Consider the following 12,851-nt stretch of genomic DNA (forward strand, 5'->3'; position numbering starts at 1 on the left):
AACCCCTTTTACCTGCTGAAAAATGAGACTATTTGATTATGAACACCCATCTCCCAGCCTTTACTCCTGAATGAGAATAATTTTTCACCACTTAAATTGTTTCATGGTCATGAGCACACTTTATCAGGCTGAGTCAATGGCTGTGTTTCACCACAGGTCTGTGTCAACTGAAGGCACAGGAGCTGTGCTCCTCTGCTGTTGGGTGCCTGTGAGGCTTCATCAGCACAAGTGAGCAGAATGCTTGTCTGCAAAACCTGCATCTTCCAGCCTGAGCACCCCCAGGATGTCGTGAATTCCTTCCTCAGGAATCAGAAAGATTCTGCTCATTAAGGAAAGTGGGCAAAGGATGAAAGTGTAGAGCTAAAAAGTAAAGGAGGATCTGATAGAGACCAGAGCTTTGTGAAAAGGTTGTCTCTGAGGAAGAGTTCATCTGGGAGAAAAAAGTCCATTGAGCTGGCTTTACTTTGACCTTTGCCTTTATTTCTTCTTTATGGTTTATACTTTCTCTTTAGTCAGTGCTGATTTCATAATGTTTAAAACCCATAATAAGCACTCCTACATTGCATGGAAATGACAAGTTATTGTGAATTTTTCTGAATAGTTTCATACTTATACTCAGTTCTGAGATTTCCTCACTAGCTTCCTAGATGCTTCAAAATCACTACTTTTTTTAAAAACCAAGACTGTTGCTCTGCAGATGTTCCATTTAACACAGAAATTCGGTGTGCAGTTCTTGTATGTCAAGCTAGGTTAAGCTTGAAATTGTGCCCTCAAAGCTGAGTCTGCTCTGCCCTCTTGTGTCTTTGGAATGTGTTGCCAAATGCTCCCCTGATACAGCTACTTTACCCTTAAAACTGGAATTTTCCCCTCAGAGGCTTAAAGAGTGAGATGCAAACACATGGATATTCATACAAGCGTTGGTTTTTTCAGTGATGAGTATAGATCAACATATGTTTGAACTAAATCTGTTCTGGCAATATTCCTCATGCGCATGCATTTCTGAGGGGAAGGGAAGACAACTTGAGAGTATCTTTAATACAGCATGAAAGTGCTGAAATAAACCTGTTAAAGTTGTGGGGTTTATGAATAAAGCTCTTAGGTTTATGAAACTTCTACTAAAAAATTACCTACTAGAGGGAGGAGTGAAGAAGGGGTTCTTCCAGTTCACAGGGACTGGGCTGCTGTGAAGTTGGAGTTGGCTTTGCTTAACTGACTCCTTGATGGAGCAACTTTTGACCTTAGCAGAAGTTACAGTCCAAAGCTATACATGTACAGTCAATAAAGGGATTCAAAGGGCAAAACACTCTGTCATGTAGTGGTTTACAATACCTTTGAGATAAGATTCAGCTGCATGCTTAAAAAAACCTTGCCAGCTTCTCAGTGTGATTGGGTTTTTTGGTTGAAAATGAACTTGGTAGGTGAGATGGGGTGAGCTGGAAATTCAGATTTCCTCCCCTTATTGTATGAGGAGGAAAAGACTTTGCCCTGGCTGTGTATCCTCTCTATTCCCACAGGAGCAGAGTGCCACAAGCTGATGGAATCTACAGTGGAGCAGAGTTTACTGAAAATATATTTATTTTTAAAGAGTCTTAAATGTTTTCAAATCACAGTGCAAACTATTCTATTAAAGAGTAGCGTTTTTTAACAAAGTAGGAAGTTAAGAGTTTGTTCCCATCTGCTATAAATCTTCCTGATAGTTTAAGGCTTAACATTTGCTTCATGGGTGTTAGATGATGAGCCAGTCCTGATTTTGACATGGATGGTTTTGTGCTTTTTTAAAGGGTGTTAAGCACTTTTCAAAGCAGCTTTGTCATTTTTCTGCATACTGCATTGTGTGATGTGGAGGTCATGTACCCAGTCTGTTCAGGAGTAATACTAACAACCTTTCCAGGCACAGAGAGCAACTCAGGCACAAGCTGTGCTCCTTTTGGACTTGGAAAGCAGAATTAAGGGATCTAGGTGTGCCAAGTCTGTTACACACCTGGGGGACTCCAGACCTCCTCTTGTGCTTCTTCAACAAACTGCATCTTCCTTTCACCCATTTCAAAAATTCACTGTACCAGCTCATTTTACCTTTCCCTGTCCTCAGCACACCCCTCACTGTGTCTTTTACCTTCTGTGTGTAACAAAGAAGGCACTACTAATAATGAGTATTGAGCCTGGGCAAAAGATATGATATTCATCAGCAAACACCTTCTGGTTTATGTTTTTCCAGTAAAACTCTCAGGATTTTGGTTGATGATGCTCAGACTGAAGCTTCTAACAGGTAGTTTGTTCAGCTGCTGTAATGACCCCAGTAGCATCAAAAATTCTTTTCCCTGGAACTCCTTAAAGTAGCTCCATAAAGCCCTGTCTGGCCAAGGGGATGTGAAGCCTTCTCCCCACTTCATAAATGGAAGTTGAAGTTTGACTCTGTTTGTTGACTGCATTGTGGTTTTGCAGAAAGAGGTTGGTGGTACTGAGAATAAATATTCTTTTTTTCAGCCTGTCTGCTGCACTTCCTAATCCCTAGGCTAGGTGGTGAAGGAAGGTGAATTATGAGGTAGGGAAACATGTTTAGACAGTAAATCTGCAGTTTAATAGGCAGTGGCCTTCTCATTGTATTTCTTTTTTAGACAGGTTTTGAGCTATTCTCACAGATGACCATAAATTCTCTTTAAACTCTTTTTCTGAGGACAAGGAAATATAGTTTGTTGATCTATAAATGCAGGGCATTGGCTCTGTAGTCTATTACTTGTTTTCTTATCTGTCCAAAATCATAAGGACCAAAGAAATCTGAATAGATTCTTCTTCTCTTATGGTTTATTTTTTCCCCACAGTCGTCCACTGTGTTGGTACTTCTCAAACTTTTATACAAGGTATAAGGTATTACCTTTTATATAAGGTATTTACCCTCATCAGAAACTGTCCCAGGACTGTCTTGTACAGCTCTGTCCCAGTGGTTTCAATTTATTTTTAAGACTTGGTTCAGCTGGGAGCAGCCGTGTATTACTCTTCTTTTTCCTCTATCCATTTTGCCTGGCTACAGAATGGGAGTGTGTGTTGAGTGTTTGGCCTCTTGTGCCTTCTCCTGGGGATTTGGGTATCCTGTGACTTTTGGCAGGCTGTCTGCAGACCACCAGGGTGCCTTAAGTAGAGAAGCATTACTCAGCATCTCTTACTAAAGCAAGTCCTGAGCACAAAGAATTCCACCAATTCTCACTGCCAGAAAATGCTTTCCCCCAGCCAGTTTTTAGTCTGCATCTTCCCCATCTTCACATCCCAATGCTCCTGTCACCATTGTTGAACTTCATCTGCAATAATCCCCTCTGGGCACTGACACTCTGGTTTGAGTGCTCTTTCACCTCTCTGCTGTTGGTTAGCTGTGTTACTCATCCTGTAAACTGCCCATCATCAGTCAAGCCCTCATAATGATGTTGTTGCTCCATGGGAATGGAACAGCACTCTGACAAAGCTCAGCCCACAGCAGGGTGTGCCAGGGCTGACTGCCCTGGTGCCGTGATTGCTGCCTGTCACCTGTGACCCGTTAGTGGCAGCTTCCTTGCTGTCCTCAGGCGTCCCACTGCAAACACTCCCCCTGCGCTGGCAATGAACGTGATCCCTCCAGCCATGAGCTCCATTCAGAGGCGATGGAGGGATAAAGTGTAGGGAGCACTGAAAGAACAGAAATATTGGTTGAAAAATGAACAGCCTAGATGAGAGATGGGGATGGGAATGAGAAAAAATACAGAAAGTAAGAAAGAGGGGGGAGAGAGAGAGAGAGAGAGAACTCCCTCTGAGATCAAATAATCTTGAAGAAAGGGGAGAATATCTAAAGGCAAATATGGAAAACAGCACAAAGTTGGTGCTAGGCATGCAATAAAAATGAGGACAAAGATGGGGGCGGAACAGAGTAACACGATTTTGACTTTTAAATTTAATTATAATATGTTGTTTTTAACAACAAAAGTGCTACAGATACTTTTGGTACTTGTCTGAAGTGAAAGTTGAAAGATTCAGAAGAATCTTTCCTTGTTGCTGTTAAGTTGGCACTTCTGGACCTGACAAGGCTCACCTGGAGTGGTGGCCATATTTCAAAGGCAGGACTCTCAGAGACAATCAGGTACTTAGAAAATAAAGAAATACCATTCTCCAAAAGTGCACTGTAGCAATGTACAGAATCTTAATTCACAGCAGTCTGTAGACTTACAGACAGACTTTTCCTGTGGATATCTTTGGTCCAGCACAGGCTGCATGAAGGAAGATAGGGTTAAGAATGTGGTCATCTGCTCATTTTGTGATGCAGTGTATGCACCCAAAGTGGGAGGGAAGTGCTGGATTTTTAGTTTCAGATCTGAAGTGAAAAGTTCAGAAACTGCATACATAATAATCTCTTGGGATTTCAGGTCACTTGTGCATAGCCAAGGGTGGAAGATGAGGCGGGAGTTTTTTCCAAACATGATATTTTAGAAGACAATTCTTCCACTCAACAGCACAGCACAGAGCTGAGTAGTGATGGTAGAACAATAACAGCATCAGCTCTGTGCACAAGTTCTGAGTTGCATCAGGTCTGTGTCCTGACAGAGTCACTTCTGCTAGAGATGTATGTCAGTGCAGCTGAACAGGAGGGGTGACATGGCTGTGGCCTTAACCTGTAGTAGTTCTCAGACTGCTTTTATTAAAGTGCTTTGTTCTAGGACTCTCAGGTGCAAATGAGAATAGTGCTTGGTTTTAGACTGGAGGGTTAGGCTGGAGCATCAATACAGAGGGGCGGCAGTGGAACCAGAATCATGATGTCCTTCTCATCTCTCGACTGTTATGTTTACTTGTTTGTGTGTATTTACTGCTGTTCTTTTTGGCAACGGTTTCCCATGTTGCCTTGTCACTGCCGGTTTGCAAAGAAGTGGTGACAGTGCCAAGAGTCCAGCACCTGACCACAGCTCAGTAAATCCACACTAAAGCAGCTTACTCAGCAGGAGGGGAGGGAAGGTTCAGTGTACCACCAGGGGTCATTTGCACTATGTGGGTCGCATGGTGTGGTTCCAAGCTGGTGTAAATCAGTGTTGAATTGGCTCTCAGCCATCAAGTGAGGTCTGTCCTGGACCTCAGTGCAGAGAAGGTGTGCAGAGACTGCTGTCACTGTGATAGCGGGAGCTGGGTGGTGAGAGAAAGCTTTAGCATGTGTTTGCCACCCTGGGAAGGAGGAGAGGATGATTGCTGGAGGACTTTTTATTTTAACCTGCAGCTATCTTTAGAATTTCAGTGTGTGCAGTTAAACTCAGAGCAGCAGTTTTCTAGCTGAAGGCTCTGTTGAAATCCTGTGTTGAGTGAGGATTTATATGTCCTCAGGTCTGGCTGTGAATTAATGGTCTGTTTTAGAGGTTTCAGTGAGCTAGAATGGCCTTCTTGATAGAGAAAATGCCAGTGCTATGCAAACTCAGCAGGAGCACTTTGAGATGCTAAGAGTCTTCTTTGCTACTTTTTGTTGATCCAGGTGGTCTTTTCTAAGTACAAGTCAAAGAAATGATTGTTTGTCCCTTCCTTCATCTCCCCATGCAAGTGTCATGTAGTCAGCAGGAGCACTGAATCCTCCCTGTCTCCCTTTCCTGTTTGCATGAGAGAGAAACAGAGGGAAGCGAGATGGAACCATACGTTCCTCTGCATCTGCACTCTGAAGGCAAAGTTATTTGTGAGCCTTAAGCATGTGGGTGGGAGAGCTGCCAAGCCAAAGTTGTTCCCAAGTATCTGTAAACTAAATCTTATTCCCTAAATTCATCCAACTAAGGAACTTTCACTCTGGCCAAGGCTTGTAAATATTACAGTACCTGTCACTTTTGGATGCTGCTTTCTGTTTTCATAGCAGCAAATTGAAAGCTTTGAAATCTGGGATGTTTCGTTTACTTTTGTAGAGGTTGGCCTCAAAGCATCAATCTTTCTGCTCCTTTTAGAATCTATGAAAATAGCCTTTTCTCAGAAAACTTCTTGTAGTGACAACAGCGCTAATGAACAGAGTTCTCATATATTCCAGAAGTTTGGGGATGTATTGAGATATGTGTACCATAATACAGAGAGTTTTGCATCTCTGTTACTTTCAGTGATTAAGTTTTGTTTACATATATATACTTACAATGAAGTGAAAAGTATTAATCTTATTAATCTACAACATTTATAGTGCATCTCTGAATGCATGTCTGTCTCAGAGTTACGTTTAGCTTTGCTGGGGTTTAGTTCACAGGTACTTTTCAGTTTCTTCACCATCTGCACACCATGGCCTCCACTTGTTTCAATTCAGCCATGCTTTGCTTATTTTCAAGACAAGTTGCTGGTTCATATAAACCTGTGACTTCAGTTTGCCAGATGCAGTTGCTCCCACCATTTGTGCTTGTCTCCAGTTGCTTTTTGGAAGAAGGTGTCATCCTTTTTCTCTTGAAATAAGTCTGAAAAGCAAGTCTTGGCAGACCTGTTCTGAATTGTGTTCAGTGCTGTGCAGCTAACTCAAATTATAACTCGTTTGTGGCTCCAAAGTTAACCTGGCCACAGCTCAAACTCCATTAAAGTAGTACTTTTTTAAGGCTATGCTCACTGAGGAGGTAATTTAAATAGTCATTCTTACTTGTGTGACGTCCTTGATTTGACTTGGTCAATGTTGTCAATGTGCACACAGCTTGTCTGAAAACCTGGGACCCTGCTGACCTGTCTCAAAGCTATGGCTGAAGCCAAGGTTCTCTGTACACTTCAGATTGCAACCCAGCCCTCTTAAGCGATTTATGTGTGACTCCTATGAGTCCTACAGTGGTTTCTGCCTTTCCTGCTGCATTCCCAGGGGAATCTCAGTTCTCCTGCAGTGAATAGGAAGTGCATCCTAGAGCACTTAGGTCAACTTACTGAGTCACTAAGAGGGCTGGTTTGGGACTCCAGCCTTCCCATGTGAACAAGCACAGCATTGGCAGAAACACTCTGGAGCAGACCTGCTCCATTAAATTTTACCATGATTCTTCTCTTTACCCAGAACTTGCTGAGCAGTTTTAACATGGTGGTGTCTCAGCAGTGCTTTGGTTGGCTTTGCCAGACCAAATGAACACTGCTTTCATGGCAGAGCCATCCCAGAGAACAGCAGAATGTTCTGGCACCTTGTGAAGTAAATACACAATGGAATCTGTCACCTGAGGAGCCCTACAGGAGATATGGCTTTGTGAGACTGCCTATTCTAGTCACATTTGCAGACCATTCTGGTTTTTGTAAAATGCTTTAGAAAATTATGCTTGAGGGCATAAAAAGATCCCAGTTGCTTTTCACCTCACTGGCTAAGTCATGTGCAGTGTGTTCCTAACCAGGTGATCATTTTTGCTGCCTGTGAAAATACTGGCTTTATATTGCCATTTAGATTGTATGAAAAGTGAGCCTTTTATCTTCTGAATGTTTCCAGAAACCCAAATTCAGGCCTGGCTTAGTCTTTTGGGTGCTTTAATATAAGCTGACTATTAAGAGGAAGTTAGTATGGAGAGAGCTGGTAATGATGCAGCTGAGGAGCTAAACCCCTCATCTTGCTTAGAGTCTTTTTATTTTCTTTCAGATGAGAGGATCTGTTCACCACCCTTTATGGAGCTGACAAGTGCCTGTGGAGAAGATACCTTGAAGCTTATAGAGAAGAATGGACTGGCATTCCCATTCAGTATGTACATGAGCTTTTCTTTGGTGCTTCTAGTAGGTTCTAAAGACTGCACATGCATCCCCCCAAAACATAGCCAACATTGTAGGAGTGTGGGTTTCACTGCCAAAAGTGTCAAGGATATTAAAACTTTCCTGAAGCAAATGCTCTGAGGCAGTCTGCTTGGAATGTGGAACAAACCCCCTCCATATCAGCTTTTACTTTGCCTTTTATTGATGTTCCTTACTTTCAACACTTCGCTACAGTAAACATGCATTCCTGGGAAATGCTAATAGTTCTAACAAACTTAGCCTCTTGCCCTGAACTTGTGCAAGATGTTTCTCCTGCCAGCTACATTCATTATTTTTCTTCAGAAAATCACTGCCTTGCTGATTATCTTTTTTTTCACCCATCTCTCCCTTTCCCTGCTCCAGGGTACAAATATAATTTTAGAGGGTAAAAGAAAGAGGGTTAACACAGATAACAGGCTCCAAGCAGCCTCCAGCTGCTATGAACTGTTTGTGCTTTGTAGCAAGTTTCATTGCAGGGCTTGTGCTTTAATTGGTTCCTTTATTTGATTCCTTGCAGTATAAAGTGAGCAGGATCGTTAGTCGATGTTTGTTCCCTTGCTGCTTGCCTCATTTTAAGGTTCAGAGGTAAAGTTGTGTGGAAGAAGCATGTTTTGCCCTCCCTGCCATCGCTCTGCCAAATGAGGCAGGTCTCCTGAAGATAGGTTGTGAAGCAGTACTTTAAATCTCAGGAATGGCTTTGCCCTCCTCTTCACATTGTGCTCTCAATACAGACTGCCTAGTCCTCAGTAGTCAGCAGCATATATTCAGGAGACCTGAATCAAACCCACTAAATGATGATGAAATTACAAAATAGCGCTGAAAATTAATATACCTTGATATTCTAGGAGTGCTTTTTCATTTTCCTGTCTCTATTTTTTCTTTAAAAAGGTCCAGCTCTCCAGAGCACATGTCTGTGAGACATCATAAACCATTTTGTGAAATTTCTAGTTACCAAGTTCTTTTGGACTCTAGTGCAGGTTATCTCCCTTTCATAGCTCCCTGCCTGGCAATTTGATTCTTCCAACAACCTGCAGTCTTGTCCTGTCCACCCTCTCACTACTTGGAAGATTTCATCTCCTCTCCTTAACACATAAATAACATCAGTCCTAGTCATTGTGTGGGCTCTAGGGTCTTCAGCTCCTCTCTGGCCTCATAATAGAAGGAGCTTTTTGTTTCTTTCCTCTAGCTGGTTTTACTTCTCCTGTTAATCGAGATGGAGGTGAGAATCAGGATATACAGAGCAGATAAATGTGAAAGTGAAAGAAAAACTGCTAGGTTTTCTGCCTTTTTCTGTCTTCCTCTATGATTGCCTGTGAAAAATAAAATATATCTTAGTTTGGGTCAGCCTGTTACATTTCCTGATCTTCCATGAAAACAGGGAGGTAAGAAAATAAGTTGGTTTTGACTGTGTCCCCGTTCCTTTGTTTTAAGGAAAGTGGTGTTTTGTGGTACCTGTAAAGTAGCTCTAGCCTCAGAAAAAAAATTACATAGTTGTGAAAATGCTCTGAGTAGACAGGATGCTAATCCTAATACTAGTACTAACTTCTTAGCTGATGCTTTGCAACTCTGTCCAGTCCTAATGAAGATCTGTGCTTGCACCTTAGTTACAGGGAGGAATTGAGAGAGCAGAGCTTGAAGCAAGCCAAGCTTTGCAGTGATTAAGAGCCCTGCTCAAGCAGAGACTGTCACTGGTGTCTGTTACAGTCAAAGCCTTGGTCTGGTGGACTCCACTGTTTGCATGTGTGGGTGGAAACAGGATTATAAAGGGTTTGTGTGTTCTGTTTCAGTGGTGAATTATCTTTTCTTTTTTATTTACCCAGTTTGTAAAACCCGAGTGGCCCATGGAACCAACTCTCATGAGGTGAGTTTAAAATTTTTGCAGTATTATTCACCTGCTTCCAGTCATGTCCTGTCCCCCACTCCCCCTGTGGTGGCTTGGCTGGTGATTTCCAGTCCTGTAGTGGGTAGGAAGAGGGCTGTGCCCAAACAACTTTTCTTCCCCACCTCTCCCTCATGTTTAATTTCAGCATTATCTTTAAAAAAATCTGAAATGAAGTTAAATATGACTTGAACCTCCTGTCATGCAAGCTATTTTTAGTAGTTTCTACCCTCTATCATATTGTTGCTTCTAGCAGTTTGTAGTCAGCTTTGTCCAAGAAATCTCCTTCAGTCACTCCTTTGGTAAGAGGTCTCTAAATAACGTTTCTGTCCCAGAAAGTTACTTTTCCAATATGTATGTGGTACAGATGAGAAGTGGGTTTGTGCTTCAGATGGAGCAGCTGGCTCCTTTCCTTGAGGGGGAAGGGAGTAACAAATAGAGATGGTTTCCAGGCAATGTTCAGTCGCAATAACACAGTGGGATCTGTGGGGAGAACAGGACTGGTAGAACTTATCTGCCTTCCTGTAAGGCAATTGCAGCTAAAATGGTTGTATATTCCTGGAATGAGTGCATTACCTATGGGATTAGCTTCCTCTAAATTTAAGTGAATTGAGTACTGTTTTAATTCTCTTCCATTTGTGCTTCCTGCCTTCCTGCTTACTTCAGATCGGTTTTGAGAATCCAGCCCTTGCTGCTGGCTCTCCTAACTCCTGGCTTCCTTTGTTAACAACATGGCCATCAGTCCAGGTTTCCCAGCTGCTCTTGAAACGTGCATTATGAGACATTGCTGCAATGTCTCTGAGAGCTGAAGACCCTGAAGTAAATTGTAAATCTAGATGAGCAGAATGACTGTGGCTGAAATCTTGACTGACCAGCACTTCCTTTTAAAAATGCAGTGAGATTTTTCAGGCAGGGTTTACCTTGGCTTATTTCACAAGCCAACAGACAGTCCTGTTAGTTTGTTGAGGCAACTGCTATAAATTTTTGCTGCCATTCCTCAGAACACTCGGGTACTGGATTGTTAATGAATTTAAGACTCCAATTTTCCTGCTGATTTGTCTGTCAAGAGTTCCTTTCTAACTTCAAACTGAAACACATGAACCTCTCAGTACTTGTCCAGTTAGGCTTGGACTTTATTTCCTTGGTGAATCTTTCTTTGATCTTCCTTCATACAGTGCAGACACATCTAAACCTCCTGCCAGAGCAAAAATTAGACCAAAATACAGCCATAGCCTGCACTTTATCACAGGAACTTATGATGAGAGCTTAGGAGGACCCCTGGAAAAAAGCCTGAAGTCTTGCATAGTACTTTACATAGTAGTAGCAGTAGTCATTTTTGGAGTTGCTGAGTTCTCAGGAGTCATCCAAAACTCTATTTATAATCAGAGTGGAACTGTTTTGGAATTGTTTATGGTCAATAATTACAAAGGAAGCATAGCATAAATACCTCCTTACAGCACAATCTGTCTAAAAGATGTAGCATAGGTCTAGAAGCAAGAAATGGTTGTCTGTTTTGTTAATGACTCCTTGTCTGGCTTTTGGTAAATCACTTCATTTTTTGTGGATATATTTCCAAAGCAGAGCTGACACTGAAATTAGAGCACTGACCAGAAACCTGCTTTTCTTCATAAGATGGCTGTCAAAAAAGTTCAAGTACTGGCTAACAGGGACAGCTGCAGGTTCAGGCTTGATTTTAAATTAGGTGCATGAGTTTGGATTTGGTGTGTGAGTTCACCAGGTGAGGCTGGCAGACTCCATTTCTCTCATGTGAGTACATGCTGTTGTTAAGCTGGGGTGGTGACACCCTTTCTGTGGTGTCCCTAGTTGTACAGTGGCCTCAGCAGCTCAGCACTTCACCCCCAGTTTGCCAGCTTCATTTGTTAACCTCAAACAGAGATGATGGCTGGAAGTTGTGCTTCCTGGCTGCCAGCAGATCAGAACATAACTAACCTTTGGTAAAGCTGCCATGAGAGACCCATAGCCTGAAGAAATGTATCCAGATTTTTTTCTGAGCATTTGAGCAGACAAGAAGGAAAAGGCAAAGAATCACTATGCTTTGTGAGACTGAATTCCTTATGGACATTGTCAGTAAAAATTCTTGGTGCAAATGTTTTGTTTTGCCTTCAGAAGAGCTCTGCATTTATAATGAGAAATGCTATTTGGAAATTATGATATCAAGTATTGTACCCACGTTACTGCCAGACACAGCAGGTCTGTGCTAGATGACAAAGAGCAAGTGCACCCTGCAAGCAAATTCTTGGAGCTCTATTCATGCATGTTAAAAGCCACGAGACATCGCAGTGAACCGGCATAACGCACCCCCACGGGATCTATATGGGTTATATGGGCTTGTGCTAGTCCTCGGGGCTGCCAGCACAGAGCTTTGCAGAACAGAGGCCTCACATGGCTTCCAATACTCTAGGTCAGTGCTGTGCTGAGAAGATAAACTCTGGCTTTCCACACTTCTAAAATAGGCTGAACCTGTTCATCTTACATTTATTTGTGGAAATGAATTAACTAATAGTGGAAGAGAACACTACAGAACAGCACAGTTCTTGCCAGTGTGATGTTGTAGACGCTATAGTGCCAACAGTCCACACAAGAGGAAGAGAGCAATGTTTCTTGCCACCAGTAAGAGACAAATGAGGTGTGATGTTGTTGCTGTGAATCATCTTGATGGATGATTCTGTCTGTTAAAGAAATTTCTTGCACAGGTTGTTACCACTCACAAATTCACTCTGTGCTGTGTAATAGGGAGCAAGAATATCAGCTGTAAGTAGGTGTTGAATGCACGCATTGACTTGAACACAGAAAATGTTAATCTGCTGAGTTATTGTGCATGTGTGCAGTTATTTGATCATTCATAAGGCCAAATAAATGCCTTCCCTTTTGGCATATTTATTCCAGTGCCTTCAAGAGGACTATCTGTTTAGAGTAATGGGGTGAAACCAAGCAGGAAAATTGATAGGCCAGCATTTGTCAGCAGTAAGAACTACTAGAGTCTGAGAAACGTCCTCTGATGGTGTGGGTGAAGCTCTGGTGCTTAGTCTGTTGCAACTGGGCTGAACCAAATCAGGGAAATAGAGCTTGGGGAAGAATTCTTGTAGTTCGTGCATAGAGCTGTTCCTTCTGATATTCTCATGATACAGGCTTGTATTCAATACAGACTTTGTTGTTTGGGTTGGTCAGATGTTTTATCTCTTTGTTGTACCTGCAGTTGCAGTAGCTTCCCAACTAAAGGCAGCAAATGAAATTGCAAAGGGCTGTGAAAATG

At 42.2% G+C, this 12,851-nt stretch overlaps 1 protein-coding gene across 1 annotated transcript in view; it reads left to right on the forward strand.

Annotated features, from left to right (window-relative positions):
• Positions 1–12,851, forward strand: part of ITPK1 (inositol-tetrakisphosphate 1-kinase) — a 136,627-nt gene that overhangs the window by 108,125 nt on the left and 15,651 nt on the right. Inside the window, exons 5-6 of the mRNA XM_084207250.1 lie at positions 7,553–7,651; positions 9,519–9,559. Coding sequence (XP_084063376.1) covers positions 7,553–7,651; positions 9,519–9,559 — 140 coding nt within the window. The remainder of the gene's footprint in view (positions 1–7,552; positions 7,652–9,518; positions 9,560–12,851) is intronic.

This window comes from Fringilla coelebs, assembly GCF_963513975.1.
Source record: "Fringilla coelebs genome assembly, chromosome: 6".
In the NCBI taxonomy this organism is placed as follows: domain Eukaryota; kingdom Metazoa; phylum Chordata; class Aves; order Passeriformes; family Fringillidae; genus Fringilla; species Fringilla coelebs.